At 43.4% G+C, this 17,360-nt stretch overlaps 2 protein-coding genes across 3 annotated transcripts in view; one reads left to right on the forward strand and one right to left on the reverse strand.

The window, feature by feature from the left end:
• Positions 1 to 17,360, forward strand: part of FBXO9 (F-box protein 9) — a 54,220-nt gene that overhangs the window by 24,705 nt on the left and 12,155 nt on the right. The gene's annotated exons all lie outside the window — the stretch shown is intronic.
• GCM1 (glial cells missing transcription factor 1) lies at positions 6,965 to 15,384 on the reverse strand. The gene is made up of 5 exons (XM_058834636.1): positions 15,125 to 15,384; positions 13,416 to 13,668; positions 12,351 to 12,463; positions 11,234 to 11,362; positions 6,965 to 8,772 (listed from the first exon to the last, which is right to left on the reverse strand). Exons 1-5 carry the CDS (start codon positions 15,224 to 15,226, stop codon positions 8,173 to 8,175), a joined length of 1,197 nt encoding a protein of 398 aa, XP_058690619.1. The 5' UTR covers positions 15,227 to 15,384; the 3' UTR covers positions 6,965 to 8,172.

Below are 17,360 nucleotides of genomic sequence, written 5' to 3' on the forward strand. Positions count from 1 at the left end.
TTTATATTTTCACAAATGATCTTTATAATACTTTAATGCAGTTCCATTACTAGAACCCAAAGAATTTACAAGGGAGAGCTTGGCAGAGAAAGCCAAGCCCAGCTTCACAATTTCTGCCATGTAAAACCAAGATTTTAATCAAACAGGTAAAGTTTTGCATGAGCTTTCAAAAGTGAAATTAAACTTTGAGAATAAGCGTGGAAAACCATAAATCCACTCCGTGCAATGACAGGTGGGAGAGAGGAGGCTGTCTGGATTCCAGGACACCAGGTTTCCAGTATGAATGAGTGATCCAGCTTGGAGAAGAGTAGATATGAGTTTTTTGAGGGGGTGTGGGTGGCCAAGAAAAACTTTAAGCTTCTTGCTGAATAATGAGGTTTTCTTCTCTTACAAAAATAGGGCTTTCAAGAGACTAGCTTTTTAAAAATACTGAAGCACTCCCTCAGTCGGTGTCTAGAAAGGACCTTCTGAGAAAGCATGAGTTTTACAGGAAAGAGCAAACCAGACCTTTTTCATGGGGTCAGGCAGGATCTGCTGTGTGGAGAGTCTGCAACCTCACCAAGCTGCCGAGGCCACCCCAGCCCGGCTGCTGTGTGCTGTGGAGCAGCACTCTCCTGCTGCCGGGCTGTGGCTCTGGGACTCACTGCCATGCTGCAGGAAGGACACACACATGCTTGTGAGCACTATGTCAGTAATAAAGGCATTAACAGGGAATGTTAACAGATAATTTAACAAGTGAGGCAAACTCCTCTGGTCCCTAAGGAAGGGCTCCATAAGACACTGGGAGGAAGCAGGGCTAAGCTGTAAATAATTCAATATCTTTTTGGATATATATAAAGGAGCATTTTCTGGAAGTTCACAAGAGGAGGCTGGTGCCTGACAAGAGTTTTAATATTATTGCAATGGAGTACTCAGTCTAAGTGCCTCAGTTAAGTTAAAGTAACACCAGAACCCCTGTTAAATTAGCTACACAACTATTATTAACTATTGAGCTATAAAACAATAAAACCTTGCTTGAACTGGTTTTAAAATTTCCTTCTGCCCATTCCCAGTGGGGCATTGTGTGTTGAGCAAGAAGAAGAGAGGAGAGCAGATTAGCAGCAGCCCTGTAACCTGCTGGTTGGTGCTCCTCAGGTGAGCTTTGTGTGTTTCACTGCTTTGATCTGTCACTCTCCATAATGCTGCTGGTGTGATGGTGGTCTGTGCCAGTAATCCTGCCCTCTGCCAGGAATCCCCATCAGCAGGGAGCTGCTATACCTGCTCCGCTGGCTGGGGCTTTCCACTGGCTTCCTGCCTTGGAGCGCCAAGCACTAACCCATCCAAAGAGGATGCAACTTTTGGTTTTTATTTCTCCAGGGGTGGCTCTTTGCAAGTATTGTTTGGGACTTCTGGCAAGTTCTGTCCTTCTTGGTGGGGTGATTAAATGCATTAAAGTGCAGGAAGGTCAGGGCAGAATTACAGTCTGAGCTACAGTTTTCTCCTGTGCACACAGAGACCAATATGTATCATTGACTTCAGTGGAGTAAACTGGCAAGGCACCATCCATTTACTTTTTATTTTAACTCACTTTGGCCAAGGTCTGTTTGTTCATCCTGTATTCACCCATCCCAAGACCAGACATTGATTCTTCTTTCTCCTGCTCTCCTCCTGCCCCTAGATTTTCCTCCAAGTGCAGGAGTCACTGAGTCTCTAGTCATGCCATATGTACCCCCTTGTCCTACTGTCTCCAGCCTCTCAGGCAGGGAATCCCACTCCTCTCTGTGGGGAATCAGGGAAGTCTATAGGCAATGAACATGAGCTGACCCTTCTCTGCCCTGACATATACTGCTGCTTTTGCTGGAGGGCCCTGCCCCAGGGATCCTGCTCTGCCCACAGCCATTGCTGGTCTGTACTGAAGATAAGGGTTGTTTCCTCCTGACCTTGACTTCTGACTCGAGCAAAGAAAATCTGGATGTTTGGCAAACAGCTTTTCATGACACCCAATAGTATTCACAGACATTAGGCTGGCCACAGCTGCTCTTGTGGCAGTCATTACTCATTGCTGTAGGTGCCAGAGTCCAGTATAAGGCTGCCACCACCTCACCCTGACACTTGCAGGTGCCAGGGGAGAAGCTGCAGACATGAGGTCAGCAGCATGTCCTTGTGCCTCCCCTCCTCAGCTGGTGTTTGGGACAGAAGGCCCCACCAAGTGGTCCATGCCATATCCTGGCAGGGACATTCTGCTGGGGGTGAAGGAGTGAGGGACCTGATCCTGCCACAGGATATTGCTATCTCCTCTAGAAACAAAAAGGAACTGGAGGCCCAGTTGCCCCGTGGCCTTGACCTTTGCTTAACAGTTTCCACCAGGTACAGAAAGCACTGAGCAAAGAGGACACTCTAGTGCTGTAGTTTGTATTATTTATGACTGTCTTCAGAAGAACAAATAGATTGGGCAACCCTTGGAAACAGAATACTTAAGCCAAATCACTGATGATACAATTGCCAAAAGATGTGAAGTTTAAGTCTTGGCACAACTGATTTTGAGAAATGAAAAACATTCATCAGAGACATGCCCTCCAAGACAGTTCTGCTTCCTCACTTACTAACTGGAAACAACAGAAATTACCTCAGAGTTAAAAGCTGGCCAAAGAGCTTCCTCACTTGCCCTGTCCCTGAAAAGATTATCTGCACTGTACAGAAGATCATTTCACATTGCTCAGAGAAATCAAATAATCCAACAAGGAGAACAAAGCATGCTTGTGGCAATCACACTGCCGATGCTGCTGTCTTCAGGGCCACAAAGGCTGTGTCCTGCTCCCCCAGGTGTCTTTCATATGATACATTTCAGATGACTTTCCAGATATGCCACACTGCATATGACAAATTCAAACAGAAACATCTGGAGACTGCAGCTGTCTGGTATGAGAAGAGCTATGGCTGATCCTAAGTGTTACCAGAATCACAAAATAGCAGAGGTTTCAGTCCACCTCACTGTCTACTTAATGATCCCACACTTCATCAGCTTGTGTCTGAGGATGTTTTTGAAGACTGCTGAAAGGTAGACTAGTGACAAAGTGAAAAATATCTACTGCTTTCTCCTCATCCACCAAGCCAGTCCTCTCACTGTAGACTGCTCTGAGGTTAGTTAAGCACGATTTCATAAATCTATGCTAACTGGCCTTAATCACTTTTTCGTCTTCAATGTGTTTGCAAAGAGTTATGAAGAGGATTTTTTTCATTACCTTTGCACATTTCAAGGTGTAGGTGGGCAGTGAGTGGTTTCCCAGATCCTCCTTGCTCTCCTCAAAGACAAAAATTACATTGTTTTCTTCCAGTCTTCAGACTCTCTCAATCACCATGACTTTTCAATGATGATTAAGAGTGACCTCACAATACCACCTGCCAGCTTCCTCTGTGTTGATGGGTACATCCCTTCAGGGCCCATGGGCTTAGAAACCATGTTGCGTTTGCTTAAGTGCTCCCTAACCTGTTTCCCCTGCATTAATGGTGAGTCCTCCTTGCTTCAGGAGATGAATAGTGTTGGGGAAGTTCACCTTGTGAAAGACAAAAACCCCTTAGAAGCTTAGGGAGGAAGAGGATTTACATGGCTTTGGGACCGAGGAGAGGCTGAGGAAGATGGGAAAATGATGCAGTTCATTTTAAAAGAAAAATTAAGGAAGTCTGCTGGTGCCAGAGTAAAATAGATGCAACTCAGTAATCATAGCAGAACATGAATAGCAATTGGAATTGCACATCTAAACACCCAAAGCAGTTGAACCCGACTCGTGCAATCTCTGCTGACTGATCATAATTTATTACAGCACCTTTTCCTGGCCATATCCCTGCTGACATCCACCACAGGGGCCGCTTCTACATACTGCTTGCAATGAAGTAAAACACTGACTCCTTGACAATAATTATTAAAAAGCCTCAAATTACTACCCTGAGGGAAAACAGAGGAAAAATTGCCAGGAGTACCAGACACACAGATTACTAAATATCCCAAAGACCACAAGGAAAGAAAAGGTCTCTGCAATGAATCAAGGTGTATTCCCTAAAGCTTCCTCAGCTGGAGTCTTTTCCACCACCAGAAGTTTGACAACCTTGTTTCATTTAAAAATATAGAGAATGCATTTAAGACCATATTGTACAAAATTGTCCATAGCCTTGCCAGTCTCCCCAGGGGCAGGGCTTTGTACAAGGGGTTGAAAAGGAAAGTATGTCTTTGCTCAGTCTGATCTGCAATTCTTTTCACATGCAAAGGCAGAGATCCTGGGGAGAGGAAAGCCAGAAGAAACAGTGTGTGTTCCCAGGGCTGGAGAGATGTGGGCCAAATCTCTGTTCTGCTTTCTCATTTCCCCTTTGGTGTGACTGATACAAAAAACATTACCCTTTCTCAATTTGATGTTCTCAGGATAAATACAGCAATAAATTCAGGTGTGCAGTTTCTGCGTTGTACTGTTTAAGTAGTTCCTTATCATTATATGTCTATTTCACCTTTAAATGCTGCATGAGTCAAAATCCTCCAAACACAGATGTTTCTGTAAGATACAGACTGGCTAATGCCGGATTCTGAGGAACACCGTAGTGCTCTGATGGACTCAAAAGAACCCTTCTATATAAAAATACTTGCTTCAGAGCAAGAGATTGCTCCCAAGAAATTAGCCCTTAGATACTGAGGCCAGTGCTTTCAGAGCTAAGACCTCAGGAATGTAGTGTAGATCATCCATGCCATGTATGGGGATTTGTGTTAGCTTTGGCAGTAGCTATGGCCATCAGAAACAGCAATAAGCCAGAACAAACCATTTTGCCTGTGTAATCATCCACATCCTGATCTCCTTGCATCTCTGCTGGCTCCTGAATGTTTTGCAGCACCTGGGCCTTGCAGAAAACTCTTTTCTGCAGAAGAGAACAAGGTTACAGGGTTACCTGTGGGTGGATCTTCATAAATCAACTAGTGTTTCTTCATGAAGCTAATCTGAACAACCTGAATGTTCATTATATTTTCTTAAATATAGGACCAGAGGATCATGCATCCAGTGCTCTTTCACCTCTGAGTCTCCCTCTCTACTATGCTCTCGTGAGACTCCACCTAGAGTGGAGTGCTGCATCCAGCTCTGGAGATCCCAACACAAGAAAGATGGACCTGTTGGAATGCATCCACTGGAGGTCACTAAGCTGATCACAGGCTGGAACCCCTTTTCTATGAAGGCAGGCTACGAGAGTTGGGGCTGTTCAGCTTGCAGGAGGGGAAGCTCTGGCATAATACTATAGCACCTTCCAGTACCTAGAGGTGGCCTGGATGGGGCTCTAAGTAGTCTGCTCTAGTGGAAGGTGTCCTGGCCCATGGCAGTGGGGTTTGGATCTAAATGATCTTTAGGGTCCCTTTCCAACACAAACCATTCTATGATTCTACTGTTCTTATCACTGCCCAGCTGGGCACAGTACCTTAGAGCAGGTTAAAAGAGGCATAAAGCAGTTATACATATATGTTTGTTTACACATATCCCAAACACACTGAACAATTAACTTTTGTGAAGGTCAGAGATGGGATCTGTATCTTTGTATTTCAAGCCAGAGATAAATTTGGTGCTGTATTGACCCACCATGCTGAATGTACCTAAAGTGGAGGGAGTAGCTGCCAGCACAGAAATTCCTTCAAGAGCATGGAAATGTCAAAATTACACTGGTAGGTTATAAATCTGGAAAGGCTTTCTGTGTTTAACCTTATAAAAAGCATAAAGGTTTTGTTTCCTCCTTTTTAAAAATGAATAACCTGTCCTCCTTGAGCTGAAATGTGTTTCTGTTGGAAGCAGGCTGTGTGTGATGAGCGGCTGGGGGTCCCCCAAACTGCAGGACAGTCCTGCTTGTGCAGGATTGCAAGCATGGAAGCTGCAAGAAGGCATGGCTCCTCTACGGCAGGGAGCTACTGAGGGGACCTGAGATCACAGGAATAGGTTTCATTTTGGAAACCTTTTGATTCAGACTTAAAGGGAAACCAACAAAAAGGTTCTTCCTTCTCAGGCAGGGAGAAAGATAATTATCTTTTAGGGAGGTTTGGTTGTAATAGACCTTTAGGAAGCCTGTGAAACTTAGTAACTGGATGCTACCCATCTTAAAAGACTTGAAGAAATGGTTGATTTGCAGGAAAGAAAATCAGATGAGTGAAAAAAATGTTAACAGCTGGGATTGGAACAGAGATGCCACGGAACAGGATTGGTTATCAAATCCCCTTTACTGGAAGTTTCTAAAAATAGAGGAAGTGTTTGGTGAGTGTAAGGGGAACTGTTAGAATTTTGGTGTGGAAACAATTACCAAGGAGCCTCCCGGCCATGCATCTGAATGGCACTACTGCTGAGAGGTGATGCTGGCAGCATTGCAGTGGAGAGGCAAGGAATCCCAAGGAAAGACAAGATAGAGCCAGATGCCTGTGGCAGGGGCCATGCCCTGAGCGGTCCCTCACCTGTATGGCCGGTTTGAGGAATCCCAGCTATGGGACACCAGCCCCAGGGGCCTTGCCTGTCCCCAGTCCTGCAGCTCATCTCCTGAAGCACAAGTGTTCATGGCTCCTATTAATTTCTCTTATTTTTCCTTAGAGCTTGTTACAAATGTTGATCAAAGTTTCCTTTTTCGAGTTAATGATCTGAAAAATCATAAAACATGCCAAGTTTGGAATTAGTGTGGGAGTAACTCACTGACTAAAAAACAAGTTTGGTGAGTTGACTTTCATGTACAATAGTACACTGTTATTTTGTGATCTACATTTAGATTTTTTTCCACTTAAAACAAATCCCTGTGCATCCCGTTTCACAAATTCCAATAAACATTTTGAAACACTCTATAAATACAATTCATTCTTGTCTTGTAAATGTCTCTGAACTACACCCGTCACCAGGAGAGTGGTTTCCCTAGCAACTAATATATTCCAAAGTAAAAAAAAAAAAAAAAAAAAAGAGATAATCCAAAAAATATAACAATTAAGGAAAAAACAAAACAAAACAAAAACAAAACAACTAGGACTGAATACGTGATATTGATTTACTGTGAAGTTTTTATTGCCACTTGTTTTGTAATACTGCCCTCCCAGACTCATCCCAATGAAAGGTGGATTCTCCCTTTGGTGGATAACGGAACCAATCTTGAAATGCGGCTCCATACATCGCTGTACATGACATCCCTCAGCTCTTCCTGATAGAGGTGGCAGCAGGGGTGTGTGTCAGTGTCTTCCAGGTTGGTGGCCCCTGAAGCCTGGTCCAGGGAGCAGCAGAGGCCAGTCATGCAGCAAAGTCATGCAAAGTTATGGGAAAAGGTAAAGGAATCTTTGCCAAAGGTATCTGAGCCAGTTAAGCTCAGGCAAGAAAATTCCCATTTGGAACCCTAGTATTTTAAAGAATTGTAGAGAGCTGACAGGTCCTGCTGAAATACAGCTTATGGTACTGGTCAGCAATGGGGGTGATGTATGGAACAAATGCTGAAGGGTTCTTTACAGTCTGCAATGAAAGAAATGAAATGTGCCTGGAAAAATCAGCAAGGCGCCTTGAATATATACATATATAAAATTGGGTCCAGCCCTGCAGACAAGAACTTAGGACAGTTGGTGTATTGGACACGATCTGGCAGTATGCATATGCAGCTCAGAAGGCCAAACATACCCTGGGCTGCATCAAAAGAAATGAGGCCACAGGTGGAGGAGGAGGAGGAGGCTTCTCCCCATCCTCATGAAATCCCATGTGAAGTCCTGCATCCAGCTCTATACAACACAGGTGCAAGGCTGGTGCAGTGCAGGGACTTAGGTTTGAAGAGGGACTGCGTGAAGAGGCTGGAAGAGTGCAGAAGGCTGCTCATGACAATTGTGGTCCTCGAGATCATCCATGGACAACTTCCCCAGTCCCACAGGCTTGAACAAGCTGTGTGTTAAGGAGAGTTGAAATGCTACCAGACCACAATGGCAGCGAGGCAGTCTGTAAGAGGAGCTGATAGCTTTTATTAGATCCATGAAACAGTGAGGGGAAATAAGACTGTTAAATACAAAGGAGAAAAGACAAGCCTTCAGGTATGAAAGCCCCTTCTGGGGTCTGCAAGAGGAGCTAGAGTGAGACCAGCTGTGGTAGCATTTTCACATCTGTGCTGCCACAGAGATGGAGAATTGGACCAATATCCAGAGGAGGAGCGAGCAGGGATGTTTGAACCCAGTCACTGTAATGGGTACAGGTTAAAAAACATGTCGTTGTTGCAGTAGTTGAGACAGACTTGGTGCCCTCTGCCACCTCTGTCTCCTTCGCTTCCCCTTGGAGGCAGCAGGAGCTGTCGGTGAGGCTGTGCCCCACTCGCCATGAGGCACGGCCCTCTCTGAGGCGCGGGGTAGGGCGGCAGAGAGAGGCAGCTGCCACTGTAGGTCAGTGGGGATTTCTCCCCACAGGATCCATCTCCCAAAGGGCCCACGTCGGACCTGAAGGGGTCATGGGCACCCTTTGTGAGGGGCAGGACATGCTGGGTGCTGAGGTGGGTGCACTGACGGGGAGGAGGAGCTGTGCTGGGCACAGCAGGGACACTGCACAGCCTCTCGGCTCCGGGGGTCCTCCTGAGGGACAGGCTTCGGCTCCAGGTTGGTGCCTCTCTGGAGGTCCCATCCTCCCCAGATGTCCTTGGGTATGAAAGCTGCCCAGAGCAGCTGCTCAGCATTGGCTCCTGGGAGCTTTTTCTCAAATGTCCCCTGAAACTGGCAGGCGGCATGTGAGCATCCGGCTTGGAAAGAAGCAAAGGCTCCTGTGTTGGCACTGCACCTGCCAGAGACTTGGGAAAGCAAGGCATGGGTTAGTAAAACAAGGTGTGGTGTAGCACCTCTCCTCTGTGAGCTGCTTATAAAGGCACTCAACTAACACGATGGTTGGATTTGATGATGTTAGATATCCCTTCCAACCTTGACCATTCTGTGGTTCTGTGAACACAGGTAACAAAGCAGATGGCACAGCAGAGCCTCCCCCACCATGCGGGTGCCCAAGGGCTGTAGAGGCAAACTAAACAAGGCTCCCAGCTCTTGGCTCTGGATTTGTTTCAGTAGTTTTTGGCCAAAGCCTGTTTTACACTGAAAGAGTTGTTTAGACTCTGCATTCACAGCCCTTAGGGTCCACTGCCAGCATATACTGAAGAAGGACTTAAAAATGAAATTATGCTAATACATTTGACACCACAGATTTTTTTTTCTATGGATATTGGAAAAGCTAAGTATGATTTTTTAGTACTGATTGTTTTGAAATGATCTTTTAGCTACAAAAATATTCTTCTTCAGCTCTTCTAGAGTCTATTTCTAAGTAATAAATTTTCCTATCTTTACATTTTTTTACCCCACAAACAGAAATTTCGTTCAGGTAGGGATCGGCACACAAGAATTATTCTTCTGGGTCTTCTGTTCTGGATATTTCACAACTTCTTTAATTGCCCCAATTATTGGATTATAATTATGCAAACTTTAATTCCTTATAGAAAACTAATTTCTGGGGAGTGCTCACAGGTCTCTCTTCTTTATAATTCTGTTTTTTTATCCATTTAATTATAGTGGTTTTGCAGACTGCTGGCGCAGCAAAGCTCCTTTCAGTTGTTCTCCAGTCACCATGAGAAAAAATTCCAACAATCTGGTGTAGGACCCAGCCCACCTTCAGCTACAGATCCACCACAGATGCCATAGAGAGACCATCCTAATATATAATTTGCTCTGTTTTGGGCTCATACCTTTTCCTAAAGTTCTCCTCCCTGATCTATTGTGAGCACATTAAAACTGAATCTTTTCAGAATGCATTTTGCAGATTGAACGCATTAAAACTGCATCTTTTTGAAATATATTTTTGCAGATTGAGCGACACAGGTTCTGTGTGACAAAACAGACTCCTGAGTTAGTTGTACCATAGCCAGCTTGGCAAAGCACTAATACGATGGGTTATTCCCAGGGAAAACCTTCTGGACAGCCATGAACTGGAAAGGATTAATGGTCTGACTGTACAGAGTCAGAACAGCTGAAGAGCAGGCTCTACTATTAGACATTTGTGGCATTCTACTCACACACAATTGAAAATGAAAGCTTCAGGAAGATGTTTTAGGAAGGGAAAGATGAAGGCATGTTTACTTGACCTAAACAAGTAGCCTGACCAGTCGGCTCAGTTATAAAAGAAAGGAAGCCACGTGACTCAATAATATTTCCTAGGTGGAAACTACATAAGTGTTCATGGAGACAGATCTAAACCAGTGATAGGAAAAGGATTGTTGCTGTATTTGTTAGACAATTAGACAGATCAGCTGTTTTTTCTTATGCTTTTGTTCCCAGGCACTTGTGTCAAGACGTTCTGGTTTTTAGTGTCCTCCTGAGTATATCCAGTAGAAATAACTTCAGCTTCTAAATTCACATTCTATTCAAATGGGTTTAACTTCCTGTGTGCACATTTTATCTGCTTCTTGGGTTCCCAGATCCCCTTGCTTCTGCATGTGCTCCACTTACGAAATCTGTCCCCACCCAGAGCAATTATCCCTTCTGTCTGTGGCTGGAAGGACATGGATTACTATCCATAACACCACATTGGGGGAATGTTCCACCCCTAACATATCAAAAGACAAACTGCATGTGAATACTGATGACAAGTGAGTGTAACACAGCCTTTGCAAGGAAGGTGAATCCACTGGGATTCCCTCCATCAGGCATACAGCAGTCTCAAGGATCTCTGGAGATGCTTTCACAAGTTTCCACACCTATCAGAGCTGATGTCTTAACATCAATGCTTCAGAAAGTCCTTCAAAGCATTTTTCTGCCTTCGAACTAGGTACAGGTTATGCACTTTCCCCTTCTTAACCTTGCCAAAACTCAAGGGGAACAAGTAGAGGTGGAGGTTGCCTTTCCTTTTCTCGGTAGTGCCAATAAATAGGACAAGAGGCAATGGGCAGAAACTCATTCACAGGAAGTTCCACATGAATGGTGATGGAACTTAGCCTGCTCTGCAGCCCTGCTTTGTTTACCAGTGTAGATGCCATCTCCTGCTGCCACCAGGCACAAATTTGCTCTGGAAAGGGGGTGCTGGCAGTGGATGACAGAGCTAAGGAAAGCAGGATGCTCAGGACAGCCCTGGTCCTTCTTGACCTGATCATGGGCATAGAGAATGTTGAGATGTAAAACCTGCTCCCACCCAGACCCAAAGCCCAGATAGCCTCCACCCTGCCTTGAACCACAGACCTTTTAACCAAAATGTCATTGACCAATAGCAAGAGTTACCTCAGTCTCCTGGATTCTTTTTAGTCTTAGAGAAGATGGAGAAAAAGCTGTCTTTGATTTTTGCATTGATCTTCTTGCTTCTGTTTCTAGTTTTGTTTCTGGACGTGGGTGGTCATGAGCTCCTTTGGACTTCAGAAGGTAATTATGGTATATTAAAGGTAGAAGCAACCTTGTTAATAATCTTAAGGGAGTAGAATTTATAACAAGGCCAAAATCACACATTATGGCCTAATTTAATGCTTTGTATTTAATAGGATTTAGTTACTGTGAGCTCAAACAATAAACATATTCCAGATGAAGTGGGATGGGGTTGAAACCCTCTGAAATCATAAAATCAGTGCACCACCTTTATTTGTAGAAGACAGTCCCCCCAGTAGAGCTCCACCTGAAGCCAAGAGGTCTTCTGCAGCTTGGCTACAATGTCCCTGCAGTCACTTTAATTTTTCTCACAGTTTAGGCATGTTTATCTGAACATTAATTTCCATTAGCTTCCACAGAGAATTAATTTTATTTAGCCTGCACATGAGTGAAAGACTGGAAAGCAGAAAAGTGGTTATGTTACTAAACTAGGACTACAGCTTCTAGAAATAGTGCCCATTATTTCTACACTTGCATACACTGTGTTCCAGATATTAGTTACATATAATAATCAGATGGCATTTTCCATAGACAGTCCCTTGGGTACAACCATTTCCTGTTCCAAGGTTGCCTCATGATTATGTGTACTGCCTTGGAGAAGGAGAAGAGATAACATGGTATTTCTGACTTCTGAGGATTTTTTGGTTCCTGTGTACCTGAGGCAAAACACTTCAAAATCAACAAGTTCTCACAGAAGCCTAAATAAAAAATACACTGTGCTGTAAAATCATAGTAGCATAGGCTAATTTAGGCTGGAACAGCCCTCTAGCTTAGCCTCCTTCTCAGGCAGGACTAACTTCATAGTTAGATCAAGTTACTTAAGGATCTTGTGATTTCTTTTTCTCCTTACAGTCATTTGACATTGTCACATTCAATAATCTCTATTTGCTGGAACAACAAAAAATATAATTGCTAAATAAGACTTAAAATACCAGTCTTTGAAATTAACTTGCATAATGTTAGGTAATTTTACACCAACCTGGAAAAATATGAATTGGCCTTCATGCCTCCAAAAGTTGGTAACTGGGTAACCACCATGGCCTCGGCAGGAAAGGAGTCGCAGAGGTCCATTGCAGTTTGGGCAGCATTTCCCTGGTGGAAGGATAGAGGGAAACATTTTCTATACAACAGCAGTTAGATGAATCCCATATGATACAATGGTTCATTGGTAGCAGATTGCCACTTCTGGTTTGGTGCTCAGAAATTACACTGAGAGAAACGATGCAAAAAACTTCCAAACATAAGCAAAAATCAATAAAAATTAACTAGTCATTGCATTTATTCTGTCCTTTATTAAATATAACTTTGAAAAATTATTTCTATTACAATGTTATTACATTTAAATGATTCTTTTATAATTTATTATCATGGTCAGTTTTAGTTTTTCTCTTGACAGTGTTTGGAATATGTGTTTCTAGAGAACATTGTTCTGGCCTCAGTGAGCGCCTGAGTATTACCTTTCTTTAGCTAAAATGCACATCAGATTGAGAAATCAGTATGTGTTAGCTCTACTGAGCAATCACAATTGTTCAGAATGGTCTTGTTAAAAATGTGTGTGCAGCTCATGTTCTCTATTTGCATTTTCTTGCTCCAGCGACGTGACTGTGGGGCCTATTTTCCAGTCATCACTGTTTATGAGCAACTTCTTTCCTGCTAGACTTGCCTCCTGAGTTACCCTTGGGCCAGTGCAATAGTGAAGCCAACACTCAGGTGGGCAGGAACAGCAGGGCAGGGAGCTGACTGCACTGCACAGCTTTCTCAGTACCCTCACTAATTGGCTTGAGAAGGCTGGGAACCAATCCCTAACCATCAGAAATAGAGATTTAAAAATTATTAGGAAAAAACCCAGAAAATAAACAAGCAGATGACTACACCCCAAGAATTGAAGTGTAAAATGCATTGTTCCAAATCAAGAGTTGCATTGGAATATAAGGAATGGCAGAAGGAAGGCTGAGGAATCCAAAGGGTATCCTATACTTTCATTTCTGCTATCTTGTGTCCACTTATGAACTGCCATACAATGAACTGCCATGTTTGTACTCACGCTGTTGTTTTTGCCTGGCTTTATCACATATGGCTGGTCTTAGGTAGATCTTCCTCCCATCCAAGGTAGAGCAGTCATTGCCACAAACCACCACCCCGAGGCAGGATTTTTTTAAGATGCGAGAGTTGTGGTTGTTGGTGTTTCTCATTGCCCAGCTGCTGTGGTGCCTCTGAGCATTTTTATCCTCGGAGCTATAGATATGTTTTACATAGGAATCCGGCCATTCTTGAAACCAGTCTGTGTGGCTCACATGCTGTGGAAAGAGCAAAGCAAGACACATTTTAGGCTGGGGAAGAGAACTTGCTCAGGAGCTGAGCAGAGCTGGATCTCTGCTGAGTTTCCTCTAGCCTAGGTGACTCTAACAACCAGGCAGGTGATGCTGGTTGTCAGGAGGGAGCAGGGCAGATAAGGCAGGAAAAATCACAGATCACTGTGGCTCCTCACAGGCCCCAGAGCATCAGGAAGGCCTGGCCAGGAGCTTGTTCTCATTCACCCAACCAACCAACCAACCGAAAAGAATAAGAAGTACCAAAAAAAACCACCCCTGAACAAACACCAACCCTCAAGGACAACAGAGTAAGGAATAAAAATAAAACTGGGAAAAAGCCCTGAAGACACAAATACCTATCACATCAGTGTATAGCAGTGGGTACAGCCAATACAGTAAAAGGCAGTAAGCTGTAAAGCATCTATCATACCTGATGATGATTTTGAGGGAAAAGTTCTTGTAAGGGATACAAAAGCTAAGTAGAAATTTCCTTTAAATTGCTAATCCCAGGACTGAGAGCCATGACAGCAGTAAGAACATCAACCAAGAAGAGAAAGACTCCCATGCTCCCCTGGATTTCTTGCCATTGGATAGTGTCAGTGAAGCCTCCAGACTGAAATGCAGGTGAAGGTGACCTTGGGTTGAAGGGCAGGGACAGGGGACATCCTGGAACATGGAGGCTTTGGGCAAACAGCACTGTCATAGTAGGGAGGAGGCTGGGATCCAGTAAGAGGGCAGGGCTGGGAGGTGAAAGGCAGAGCTGGATGGTGAAGGACTGCAGCATGAGGAATCTGGCAGAAATATTCAGAGCTGAGGGACAGGGAGGTGACATTGGTGTGCAGGGTGTGTGGGCTTTCAGGGGAGAGCATGGTTGAAACTTTTAGCTAAGAGAACTAGAAAAGGACAGAGGGAGGGGAAGATTGCTGTTGTGCCTCTCAGCAAACCTTGGCAAACATGAAGCAAGGTTTCCCTAGGTGCTTGTGAAAAGACTTGCCTCCATGTGGGAAGAGAGCTCTGGAGCTGGAGCCCAGTCTGCAGCAAGACTGAGGACCTGCTGTTGCAAGGCAGCTGTGGGTGCTGTGCTCCCACAAAAAGCACTACCCAGGGCAAAAAGCAAGTCCTGGACAGCTCTAATTTAGCACCCACAGCAGGAGGCACTTTTTTTCCCTCTGCTTTCTCTGCACCTAATCAACCAGTGAAAACAATGCTTCTGCAGCATTGCTACTTTTCATGGATCAACAGCTCTTTCAATAATACATATAAGGAGAAATGCATGGAAATGTCAATATTTTCTCAGTATTTTCTAGCAAAACACTCCTCCATACCTCCAGGTAACAGAGAGAATAAAGGTATTGAGTCACAGATGACTGAGAAAGCATTTAAGATCAGTGGTGGAGATGACTGATGGTCAGAAATAAATTTCTAAGAGACAGACACATACCTGAGGAAGTTTGATGTCATTGATATCCCAACTCGCCATTTCTTTATGTCGGGAAGCAGAGACCTCCTGCTCCATAACAGAATCATCTGCACCTTTCAGCATTTTTGAATTCCTTCCCAAAGTTAGCAAGAAAGTCGCTCCTGGCTGCTTTTGAAGTTGCCTGGCTGTCAGCAGTCTCAAGCAGTTTACAACCAGGAAGCTGTTTCCTGAAGCTAAATGATAGAGAGGCTGCTCATTAAAGATAAAAATCAGTGTTCTTTTGCCAGAAAAACTTGTTCCATTAAAAGTTTTGCAAGCCGGCAAGGCAGTGGAAAGTTTAGCTTGGAGGTAGCCTGTGATGTTACAGAGACATCATTAGCAGCAAGCAAATCGTGCTTGTGGCGACTGATTTGCTTTACTCAGTCTCCTCTCATACCAAGTTTATGGCCATGTAACTCTGCTGTGTGTACATCTGATCCAGCTCGGGCTCTATATTCCCAGAGCCAAACTGATTGAACAGCTCAGCAGCTTTTGAGGGATCTTTGAGTCGCCGCTTACCTGTTAGATATTCCTTACTCTGCATAAGACAAAGGTGAGCAAAAGAGGGGTCTGCTCCATCACTTCAGAAGAAATGGTGCTCAGCCATTTCAAATATTGCTGGTATCTCTGAGAGCTTACCAGTTGCACCAGGGAAGTATAGGAAAGGGAGGCTGGGCTATCTGCATTTTCCTATTTCAATGGCAGACTGAAAAAACGCCCCACCAAGGTGTGTTTGTTAAAATCAACAGGTTTTCCCTGAAATCTTTTAAAGTATGTGTCTGCCCTACTCTGAATTTCAGTACCAGCCGAGCTTAATAAAATATTGTGTTGGTTTTGTCTGGGGTAGAGTTAATTTTCTTCACAGTGGCTGATATAGGGCTGTTTTGGATTTGTTCTGAACACAGGGCTGATAATACAGAGATATTTTTGGGGTAGATCCTCAGGGATCCCATGCATGAAAAGCTTTGTTTCCTTTGCTGAGGAGAGAAAAGGTGAACTAGTTTTCTCTTTCTGGAAACTGGGAAAGTTTCAGTGATTTCAGGAAGGTCACTATGGTTATGCCAGTTAAGGATTTATTAAAGACTACTGAGTAGCGAGAGAAGTAAAATCTACCTGATAGTCTCATTTATAGACTTTCAAAAGCATAATATATTTGCTATTTTTGGCTCTGCATATGTGTATGGCACTTAGGAAGTGATTTAGCCTCCATGTCCTTAGTTTACTTATTTGTGAAACACCTGTGATCTTGCTTTCTCATGTTATATTATCACTGCTGAAGGAAGACCTTGAAGATTTTTGCAGAGCACTTGAGACGTTTGGCTGTGTGGTTCTCCGGCAGCATAGTCAGAGCCCCACTGCCCCATGTTGTGATTCAGATTTTGGAGGAGAAAGAAGCAAAACATCCTCCATGGAAACAGACTCCCACAGAGGGGTACCTGGTAGTCAGCACCAGATTCAGGAATCTGAACTGAAGGCGCTGTACTGGGAGGGCAACCAACAAGTTGAAATGAGATGTTAGTACAGAGGAGAAGGGAACACAGTAAATTAGAAATTAAAACCTCTGTAAGAAACATTAGGTCTTCATGTATTTTCCTACTGTGCTACCATGAAAATGGAGATAGTAAGGTCAAGACAAACAAAATAGAAGCTGCATTAGAAAACTGAGTTGAATTTGCTAAATAAATCACCCTTGACTACTGTGTGCTCTAAAACATTAATTGATTTTTACACAGTTCAAAATTATAGTCTCGTTTCTTTTAAAATTACTTTTCTAAATGAGATGTCTTGGAAATTGATTTTTAATTTTGTTCATTAAAGAAAATGGAATATTTCTTCTTTATACTACATTAATAGAACTAAAACAATAATGAAATATTACCTTAAAGATTAACAAAAGACACATATAATTTCATAACAATGCACACAAAGAATGAATTTCAAGAGAATCACACATATTTAACGACTTGCAGGCAAAGCCTTCCACTACTTATTACTCTAGACTCTTGTGCCGCAGTACTACTAGTGTTGCTGTGATGTATCATGGAAGTTGAACATTAGGCAAGACAAAATCAAAAACATAGGAAAGAAATAATTTGAAGATCTGCTATTTAATTCATATTTCTATATAACATCTGAGATAGGTGACAGTACATTTAGAAAGAGATATTAAGCCATGTATTTTATGACTTAACTGGCAAGGATTTGAAAAATTTCCTCT

The sequence above is a fragment of the Poecile atricapillus genome, chromosome 3 (assembly GCF_030490865.1).
Source record: "Poecile atricapillus isolate bPoeAtr1 chromosome 3, bPoeAtr1.hap1, whole genome shotgun sequence".
In the NCBI taxonomy this organism is placed as follows: Eukaryota; Metazoa; Chordata; class Aves; order Passeriformes; family Paridae; genus Poecile; species Poecile atricapillus.